The 10,313-nt window shown below is 40.1% G+C and overlaps 1 protein-coding gene and 1 long non-coding RNA gene across 7 annotated transcripts; one reads left to right on the plus strand and one right to left on the minus strand.

Annotated features, from left to right (window-relative positions):
- Positions 1–1,439: 1,439 nt before the first annotated feature.
- On the plus strand, positions 1,440–9,983 carry LOC120308292 (membrane-spanning 4-domains subfamily A member 4A-like). 6 transcript variants are annotated; one of them, XM_039344167.1, is made up of 7 exons: positions 1,440–1,566; positions 1,688–1,809; positions 2,062–2,172; positions 4,566–4,622; positions 7,586–7,738; positions 8,948–9,073; positions 9,780–9,983. In XM_039344167.1, exons 2-6 carry the CDS (start codon positions 1,750–1,752, stop codon positions 9,068–9,070), a joined length of 504 nt encoding a protein of 167 aa, XP_039200101.1. In that variant the 5' UTR covers positions 1,440–1,566; positions 1,688–1,749; the 3' UTR covers positions 9,071–9,073; positions 9,780–9,983. The 6 variants fall into 6 exon arrangements, 5 of the variants coding, with proteins under 5 accessions (XP_039200101.1, XP_039200105.1, XP_039200102.1 ...); XM_039344171.1 differs by lacking the exons at positions 1,440–1,566; positions 1,688–1,809; positions 2,062–2,172 and adding exons at positions 3,454–3,591; positions 3,935–3,989; XM_039344168.1 differs by lacking the exons at positions 1,440–1,566; positions 1,688–1,809; positions 2,062–2,172 and adding exons at positions 3,508–3,631; positions 3,799–3,989.
- On the minus strand, positions 2,618–3,562 carry LOC120308293. The gene is made up of 2 exons (XR_005556820.1): positions 3,425–3,562; positions 2,618–3,051 (listed from the first exon to the last, which is right to left on the minus strand). It is a non-coding gene; the product is annotated as an uncharacterized LOC120308293 (long non-coding RNA).
- Positions 9,984–10,313: the final 330 nt, after the last annotated feature.

The raw sequence follows: 10,313 nt of genomic DNA on the forward strand, positions 1-10,313 counted from the left end.
CAGCTTGCAAATTAAGATCCTGTTTGGAGAAAACTTTATATATGTGTGTGTGTGTGTGTGTGTGTGTGTGTGTGTGTGTGTGTGTAAAGTTTTCTCCAAACAGAATCTTAATTTGCAAGCTGCTGATAAGAAGGAACTAGTAAAATAACAAAATTGTCAAATGTCAAATGTCCTTTTCCAATTATAGCTGTGTGTGTATATATATATATATATATATACATATATATATATATATATATATATATATATATATATATATATATATATCACATATTCATCCAATCTCAAACAAGTGTCTAAACCAACATTAAAGAAAACAAATTCTGTTTTTTTCATTTTGTTTTTTTTAATGTTGGTTTTGTTGTCTCTGTGTATTTCTTTTCCACTTTTTACATTTCTTTCTATCAAACGTTTAAGATAAATGTTTAAAATAACCTTTAAAACAAAAAAATGGAAGGAAAATAATCAAGATAATGTTTGAAATTCCATCTCATAAAAAAGAAAAGGTTTTAGTAGTTTCAAACTAGTTCCTCTTCAGTTTATTTTAGGAGGCAGGGTAGCCTCCTTACTCAACTACATGGCCTGCTAAACACAGGGATTGTTGCTTAAGATGGTTTGAAAACGGCTGGAGGAGAATGTAGTTCTGTGTATTCTCAGCCTATGTATTTTGTGCCCAGTTTTGTCACTGTCCAACTAATAGAAATAGTGCTTTCATCATGTGTCAGTTCTACAGAAAAATATGATACCTGAAGCCCCCTTTTTAGGCATAACCTTCAGCCTTCATATTTTAGCAAAAAGATCTCTGCCTATAGGATTTAAATGTCGGGACAATACTGCAAAGCTAAGTATGCAAGATCTAAGTAAACAAACACAATGAACCTGCCATTTCAACTAAAGCTGGTTTGGGATGTATTTCTATCAACTCCTCCTTGAAACCCTTAGCACTAAACTTTGCATGTGTGGAACTGTTTCCATCAAGTTCTTTCTACAATGTGACAACAATGAGCCAGGGAAACAGGGGTTAATTTGTTCCTCCCCATTTCCCCAAACTGTTTAGATCAGGGGTGTCAAACTTGCAACATCAGGACCTATTGCAACTTTTTTGCCATTGCCAGGAATGGGGTGGGCAGTTTTGCTATGATGCGTCTGGCCCGCGGGCCGGCAGTTTGACACCCCTGGTTTAGATCATTGTGATCAGACTGCTGGGAACTTTTCAAGCTACCTTTACAAGATATGTTACTATGTGTGTGTGCTAACCTCTTTGTGCAATAAGGAAGGAGATGCTTCAAATGGGCCAATGCTGGTGTTGAAAGTGTCTTCATCAGCCCATGGGGGGGGGGAATTGAGACATTTCCTGATATTGTTACAGTGCAATTTGTAAACTTCTGGTTGAGAAGAGAAATAGAGTAATCTGGAAAGAGATCTCCATTCCATAAGACTATATCATCACTGCTGCTTCTGGCAAAATTGCATGCTAGTAGAATTGGATGGGACTTTATGAATAAATATTAGGAAGAGTGTTGAAGGAGATATGAAACTAGAACCAGAAAGAATAAAAGAATATAGGTAAATCTTCTGATTTGGGTATAAGTCTTCAATCAGGATCGTTCATTCTGACTTCCAGGCAAAAGCATTGTTTTTCATTGTTCTAGCTATAATCTATTTAATTATTATTTTTTCTATCCAGATAATCAGCTGGGTTTAGGAACTTACAAGAATTTTTGTCTGTCAATAAGTTGTGAAGTTGCCATGTCAGAAACTGGAGTCCTTCTGCAGAGATTCCTCCAGGGACATCCCACAGTATTTGGGGTAAGCACTAGGCATGGGACTTTTAGAAGTTCAAGGACACACAAGTTGTTCCTTATCAGTATTGTATGTTCTAGTCCAAATTTCCTGGGTGCAGCTAATGCAAAGCAGTGTCCTTGGTGAATGGCCTTAGTAGACTATTTCCTTTACCTGTCAGTGAGCATCCCACTCCCTATCCATCTTCTAGTATAAGTTGTCATCCTTCCCCATGTTTTCTCAATACTTGGAAAATTTAAAAAAAAAATTGCTTTGCAGGCACTCCTGTTGATGATTGGGCTCTTCCAATCAGCCTTTGGAGTCATCTTATTCCTGTCCCCTTGTGCTTATAGAGATGAGCTGGGCACGCATTTCAGTTCAGCTGCAGTGGTGAGTCACCAGCATCTGCTTCTCCTGCTCTTTACTGCCTCTGAATCAGCAACAATGCTGTAATTCTCCATGACCTTACCTTAACAATTTCATCTTTCAAACCCCACAAAGCTGCCAAAACAGCCAGTCAGCCAGTCAGTCAATCAGTCAGTCAGTCAGTATCTATCTATCTATCTATCTATCTATCTATCTATCTATCTATCTATCTATCTATCTATCTATCTATCTATCTATCTATCTATCTATCTATCTATCTATCTATCTATCTATCTGCTCTAGGAAGCGAGCAATGGCAAACCATTTCTGAAAAAGCTTGCCAGGAAAACTGCAGGGATTTGTTCAAGCAGTTAGCAGGAATCAAACACTGACTCAACGGCATGCACACATGTGCATACACACACACACACACACACACACAAACTGGCAAAACCAAAATAGACACAGATTTCAGTGAAGGCTCTTTAATGCAACAACCTTGGGTATGATGACTTTAAGGTAGCATCTTTTTCTAAGGTTTTCCTCACCAACCTCCCGGGCCTGGGAACCATGCACAAAGCTTCATTTGTGTATGCATTGGATTTAGGTTGTGCACGGAACCATCGCACCACCACCACCACCACCAAAACCAGCAAAGCCGCCGCAACCACTGCCATCCGTCCACAGAACCAAAAAGGTGGGGGACCCCTGATGTAAAACACAGGCACCACATTTCAGTTTATGAGAGTAGAGGCAGACAGCTGGTGTCTTGCAGTCCAAACAGGCGGGTTCTCAATTCATTCTTCTCCACCATAAGATTTGCAAGGCAAAAGGCTCCACTTTCAATCCTGCTGCCCCAAGGAAACAGATCAGGTAGCAGATGATGAGGAAAGACTCCTGAGACTTTGGCAAGCAAGCAGAGGGGATAAAGGTTGAGATAGTTGTCCATCAATACTATAGAGATGTATCTTTTGTTTCTTTAAATCTCACCTCATTTAATTACTATTAGCAATGTTATATTTTGGGGTGTACTTCACTATATCTTCTAGCTGTTATACTTAATCAATAAAATATGTAAATGTGAACCACAACTAGGATTAATAATGTTATCTACCACTCTTCCTTGTCAAGGAGCATGGCGTAGTTTGCATATAAATAAAGCCAGTAACTAATTGTAACAGTGAAATGTCAGGCTGTTCAGGAATGAAGAACAGCTGTCTGGTTTTATGTGCTCACCCCTGAACTGCCAAAAGCTTGACACTTTTCAACTGCTTACCTCCATGTGGGAGGGGACTCCAACTCCCAGGGTGCTGTTTTTACTTCCTAAATCCTTGGATTTACTTTCCAAACAGTGTGTCACTGTTCTTCCTGCCAGGAGCCTGAACATTCTGAGACCATGACAAGAACCAGCCAGCTCAGCCTTCCTTCCAGCTCACTAACAGGGTGACAATTGCAAAAATTTGCTTCCATGTCTCATGTTCTGGTAAAAAAAAAAAAACTCAAGATGGCAACTTGCCAGGGCAGATCTTTGATTCAGTGTTGTAAACCCCACCCCTCTTGACTTTGTTTACCAGATTCTGCATATACCTGATTCATCAATACTATGCTCAGAGCCCTGTCCCTACTTGAGGTTTCTCTTATTTCTTTCAGGATTATTATTTTTTTAAAGTGAACATACCCAGGAATTGGGAGGAGTGGTAAGGAGACAATTCTTGCCCATGTGTCCTGCCATCCCCCCAAACTCCAGTATTCCACTTCATCTGCATTTTTTCTTCTTCTTTGTAAGTCCTAGAAAGTGTTGGGAAATTGTCACTCGGACTGTCCAGCCATATAAATGTGTGGTAAAAAGATTTTTTTATTATAATTTTGTTCAATCATGTCTGATTCTGAAAGACCAGCTGGACAAGTTCCTCCGGTTTTCTTGCTGACTGTTTTTTTCAGAAGTTGTTTGCCATTGCCTCCTTCCTAGAGCTGAGAGTGAGTGACCCAAAGTCAATCAGTTTATCTTCATACCCTAGGTGGGAGTAGAACTCACAATCTCCCAGGTTCTAGCCCAGGGGTTCCCAACCAGGGGTGTGAGATGATATTCCAGGGGGTGCGAAAACTTGGGTTTTCAAAATTATAGTGTATATGCATAATTCGTTGCCATTATTTTAAACTTTTGTAAGGGGTGTGAGAATATATCAGAAGCGTTCTACAGGTGCGGGGTATAGAAAAGATTGGGAACCACTGTTCTAGCCTGATGCCTTAATCATTATATCAAACTGGGTCTCATAGTAAGAAGATACAGGTAGATGTTTTCATTTAGATCTTTGAAGTGAGGTAGCAACTTGTCAGCTTTTCTGGAGTCAGTGTGGGATTTTGCATAGGGATCTTGAATCAATCACATTATTATACTTTTCATTCTTTGTTTCCAGCTGATTCTGGCAGGCATACTCACCCTTGCTGCAGACAAAGCCAAAAGCCTGAACTTGGTAAGTATGTGAGGAATAAGTATGTGAGAAAGCAAGAAAGGCCAACACAAGTTGATCAAAGCTTATTGTCCTTGTTCATTGAAGGTTATAGGGCAGGTGTCTTCAAACCTGGCCATTTTATGACTTGTGGACTTCAACTCCCAGAATTCCTCAGCCAGCGTGCCTGCTGAATAATTCTGGGAGTTGAAGTCCACAAGTCATAAAAGGGCCAAGTTTCAAGACCCCTGTTATAGGGTAATCAGCCATTATTTTCCAATAGTCCTTCAAGATATTTCAAGTTATCTTATCTCTGCTCTTACTGTATCTCAGTAATTTTATTAAAGGAGAAAAGAAGAGAAGAGCAGTACAATGTCTTTCGACTGGACTAGGAACCCATCATCTAAAAATAAGTCCCCTTTGCTCCTCCTTAGAGAGTGGGCACTCCCAGATACACTGACTGTTCTCATGATACTGAAATGGTTCCACCTCAGATGTGATTCATATTTTCCTCTCCTGTCACTTTGTCCATTTCTTTGGATGGGGATATTGCTGGCTGCTGTTCAGAAGCTCCTGTGGTAGTTCTGCAGCCTGCCTGTTGATCTATTTTCACACTTTTGTCTCAATTCTCTTCCTAACCTCAGTCAGCCAAAGAGTATGAAGTTTCTTCTTTGGCCTTATAATAGAAATTTAGGGCCTATTTGATGTGTATAACTCCAATCCTTGAGTCAGCCAACAAGTATGCCAGCATAACTTGTGCTGCTCTATCAGCTAAGCTCTATTTTGCTTCAGTTACAAGAACAGCAAGAGAAATTTTCCTCAAAAATATAATATGAGACATTTAAAGGACAATGGTTGAGGGATTGTTCTCCTTAAGGTGTGTTGGCAGAGGTGGGAGGGGCAGGCAAAGCAAGTTGCCCAGCTGAATTTATTTATGGCACAGGAATAAATTGCCAGGACTGCCTCAGGGAAAGACTGCTGGTGCTTTACAGCAGCAATTAATCACTTATGCATTTTTTTTTCATCACGGGGTCTTTTCCTCTTCTGAAAAAGTAGCAAAGCCATGTCCAAAAACAGCCTCACTGACAGTTGGGCAGGGCGAAGTGAGGGAGGGATCTCCATTGGATTGGGGAAGCTTCCCTCCAGAGACCACTAGTTGTTTTCCTAAACATTGGTTTAAAAAAGAAGTCTAGCAAAACTATTTCTGTATACATAAGAAAGCTATGTTTAGCACTTGGCAAAGGCTAGTAAAATCTTACTCAAGCAAAAGCCTCTCTTGCATCTAAGAGTCTGGTCTCCCCTGCAGTCCAAGACAAAAACAACACCGCAGGGCGTTGTCCAGAAGTAGGAAGCCTGCGACGACATCCAGAGTTGGTCTGTTCTCAGCCCCTGGATGCCCCATCAAGAACCTGTCAGCATATTAGTCACAGAACGAGATGTGTGTCAAGAGTAGATGGAACTCGCTGCTTTAAAAGTGGAACAGTTAAAAATGAACTTGGGCTGCGCCCACAGTTAGAACTGGGGATGAGAGAAAGATGGCAGAATGAGGACATGAGCTTAATAAAAGTTAGAGAGGCATATGGTACCGTGCCATAGTTAGTGAATACAGGTAGGTTCTCGACTTACAAGTGCAGCTGAGCACAAAACGTTTTGTGGCTAAGTGAGACTGTTGGTCAGTGAATTTTGCCATATTTTATGACCTTTCTTGCCTCAGCTGTTAAGTGAATCATTGCAGTTGTTCAGTCAGTAATGCAGTTATTAACTGAATCTGTCTCCCCCATTGATTTTGCTGGTCAGAAGGTGGCAAAAGGGGATCACATGACCCCAGGGACACTGCAACCGTCCTAAATATGAGTTGGTTGCCAAGCACCTGACTTTTGATGATGTGATTAAGTGTGAAAAATGGTCATAAGTCACTTTTTTCAGTGCTTTGGGAACTTTGAATGGTCATTAAATGAACCGTTGTTAAATCGAGGAGTACCTGTGTGAGCATTAGCATTTAATTTTTTTCCCAAAGAGCTTTTATTTCCTTATTCGTATCCTGCCTTTATTATGTTTACAAATAACTCAAGGTGGTAAACATCTCTCCTCCTCCTATTTTCCCTTCAACGACAACCCTGTGAAGTGAGTTGGGCTGAGAGAGAGAGCGGCTGGCCCAAAGTCACCCAGCTGGATTTTGTGGCTAACAGTCTCTGGCTTTCTTGCCTGGTGCCTTAATCACTAAACTACTTAACTCTCCCTCCAAAACTGAGCTTCTTCTTCATGGAGCTTCCGATATCTTAGTGTTTTAAAACATTTCCCTCCTTCGGTTCTCTCCCAAGCCCAAATATACAATCTGATTTCCTCTGCAGAGTAAATTATTCCAGGATTTGGAAAGCAACTGAATCGAGCATCATATGACTGAAAGATTTCTTGGGATCTCAGTGCCCTTGTTTACTTATCAATCTTTTCCCCATATGCCTCCTCTTGAAGGGGAATTTATTTGCAAAGCACTAAATATACCAAAGTATGTAAGCATATGTGGGAAATGGAAGTTGGGTGGTTTTGTTTTGAATGAAGGATGAGGGACACAACCATTGAACAATGTTGATGTAGCAAGGGAGAACAGGATTGCTATATTGGCTGTCTTTTATTCTCCAAGCCCTAACTCTGAACATTTACAGAGATGCCTAGTAGTATTTGCAAATGGTAGAGATCTGAAGATGTCTTGGGGAAAAAATGACTTCAGATTGAGCTGGAACATTTGTGAATGCTTGCAAAATAGAAAGACTAGCCATCTGGAAGCATCAGATGATTTTCATGCCATGTTGAATGGTTCCTCAACCTGAGCAGTAGAACTCTATCAGTCATCCTCTGTGACTTAAACAGCACTATTATCATCAGATGTATTCAGATGGGATTTCCTATCGGGTTTCAGATCTGAAAAAAGATGTCAACAGTACTTCATTCTTTTCCTAAAAGTGTCAGCATGAATATTTTTCTTTCAGGTGAAAGCTTGCCTTGTCATCTACGTTATCTGCATAGTGGTAGTGGCTGTGGTCAACATTTTCTATTTGATTGATTTATTCTACAATCCCCGTATCCAGTACATTCGATGCGATCCTCGGGATGATTTTTGTCAACTGCGGCATCAGATTGCAGTGAGTTGTCCTTGGGGCCATGTTTCTGTTTTCTTTGTGAAAATTATCGGAACATCCAGTGCTAATACAACTGGAAGACGTTGGTTTGAGTACTGGGAAGATTGTTTTCACTGGTAGAATATCGAATGCTCTCACTGAGTTAATTCAGACTGAATTTACACAGGGCACCTGTACCAATTCTACAAGAAACTCGATCTTCTGTGAAAAGGACATACTGTGGATTTTATTTATTTATTTACCGGTGGCACATTTCTGATTAGAACCAGCCCAAGCTTAGTGGACTCTGGCTACCCTGAAGGCACTCTTCAGACTTTCTGTAGTATCCATGATATGACTTTGTCACTAAAGCTATTTTGTACATTATTCACATCACAGACTGCATTTCTAAAAGCAGTCAAAGCCTGAACTAAGATGTGACTGAATTAAAGATAAGGTTAAATACACTACAAATAGTTAATAGGGTTACTGCTCATGTATTGAGGGGAGTCTGAGAGGGCCAACCTAGAGTTTACAGACATTGCAAGACTGTTCCAGTCCTAAATACAGTACTCCTGAGATTTCCAACAGAGATTGTTACATTTGAATTATATTGAATTACATTTCTCAATCTTTGAGAAGTTTTGTTTTGTGGAAAGATGGAATAAATGCTGAACTGTTTAATCATAATGCCAAGCGCCAGAGAAATCAGGAAATCCAGATAGTTCAAGTGGGTATAAAGATTTATTACAAGTTTAAGCTTTTTACAAGAATCTGAACTAACGGTCAAGGCAATTTGGCGAGAGATAAGGAATTCAAGGTGGGCTGAACTTGGGTGTCTTGTTTGACCCCCTCCCTCGGGCTCAGGTTGGTCATCTCCTATACATATATTGTGCATTTAACTTCATGCACAGAAGCTAAATGAGTTTCAACTGGATGGGGTCATCCAGTAATTGCTACTACCTCATTACTCATGGTTCCTGTGATTTTTGTTGCCATTGTAAAATCTGTGTGAGTGCTTCAAGAATTGGTCCTCAGCTCTATCTCTTAGCACCCTGCGGTTGGGCCAGAATGCCTTAAGAATGCCTTAAAATCAGTAAGACTTTAGTACTGCTTACTAAATCTCCTTCAGAAACATTTGGGGGGACAAGACTGACTATTCTTGAGTCTCTCTAAAGGGGAGAGCACAAACAATGCAGCCTCTTGTCCTTGATTTCCTGTTCTGGTTTTTAGGCCTGTTGCACGGCCATGCGTGGCATTGTCCTAGTTTTAACTTCCTTGGGATTCTTTGTTTGCATTTCCATGGCAGCCTTTGGATGCAAAGCAGTGTGTCGCCAAAACACATCTGTGGATTAGAAGGTAATTTGTTTTCATATGTTTTGATGGGGAGAGGAGGGTTAACGACAAGAGGATTAGTAAGGTCAAAGAATGGTGAAAGGGAGATGGGAGAGGGGTAGAGAGAGGACAAGAAGGACAGGTTAGGGATAAGTCACTAATACCCCGTTCTCTACCCCTAGCACAGGGTTGGACAATTATGGCAACTTTATAATCCGTGGACTTGCGTGGTTGGCTCAGGAATTCTGGGAGTTGAAGTCCACAGGTTGTAAAGTTGCCATACGTCCACTTTCCTGCTCTAGTAAGTACCAAGACAGGTCTCAGTTTCATACAGTTGAGATGAAAATCCAGTAGAACAAGCATCAATCAGCTGTGCTGTGAACCAACTCCATGTATGAATTTCAAGGTAAAGTAATAATGGAACAAAAATGAAGAAAACAAAAATATTTCAAGATGTATGAGAGATAGGAATACCTAGTTTCTGGAGTAATAGAAATAACCAAGATGGTGATTTGGGGACCATTTGAACATATTTAGATATATTTAGTCCTGTCCTTTCTAGAGATGTTGCTAAATCATCAGAATGTGAACTGGAAGTTTGAGTTGGTGTTTTAAGCTAAAAAAAAAATGTTGCTCAGCCCTGCCTTAACTTTTCAAGTTAAACCCAATAAATTGTGATGATTAAGCAAACCATGATTTTGCATGATTTGTATTTTTGTTTCCTTCACAGGCCATTGTTGTTTCAAAGCATTTTCCTAGTTCTAGTAAGGTCAGCCGAATATCTGAAGGGATTTACTGTCAAAACTTCAAGGTCCACCGCAGGGTTTCCCAAACAGTGAGGTGAGCCTCCCTTGGAGGGATGCAGATGGAGTCCAGGGAAGGTGCGGAGAACCTTTAAGTTGAACATTGTCACAATAAATTCACCTTACCCAAATTTTCATTGTATTGTTTGTATTGCTTATTTGTATTCAGTTTGATGCTTGAATTTTGTACATTTTTTAAATTTGTGTACGTTAATAAATGGAAGCATGATGACAAAGGTTTAGGAATCTCCGATCTAGACGAAATTTGAAGGAACTGTCCACAGCTGCCTAAATAATAATAATAATAATAATAATAATAATAATAATAATAATAATAATAATAATAATAATGTTGGAAGGGATCTTGGAGGTCATCTAGTCCAACCCCCTGCTCAGGCAGGAAACCCTATACCATTTTGGACAAATGGCTGTCCAGTCTCTTCTTAAAAACCTCCAGTGTT

The sequence above is a fragment of the Crotalus tigris genome, unplaced genomic scaffold (genome assembly GCF_016545835.1).
Source record: "Crotalus tigris isolate CLP2741 ecotype Arizona unplaced genomic scaffold, ASM1654583v1 scf7180000017899.1852299, whole genome shotgun sequence".
NCBI lineage: Eukaryota > Metazoa > Chordata > Lepidosauria > Squamata > Viperidae > Crotalus > Crotalus tigris.

Excerpts from the sequence above, each read along its gene's own strand:
- LOC120308292 (XM_039344167.1), top strand. The coding sequence starts at position 1,750 with ATGTCAGAAACTGGAGTCCTTCTGCAGAGATTCCTCCAGGGACATCCC. Across the intron at positions 1,810-2,061 it reads GACATCCCACAGTATTTGGG|GCACTCCTGTTGATGATTGG; the intron begins GTAAGCACTAGG and ends ATTGCTTTGCAG. Across the intron at positions 4,623-7,585 it reads AAGCCAAAAGCCTGAACTTG|GTGAAAGCTTGCCTTGTCAT; the intron begins GTAAGTATGTGA and ends TTTTTCTTTCAG.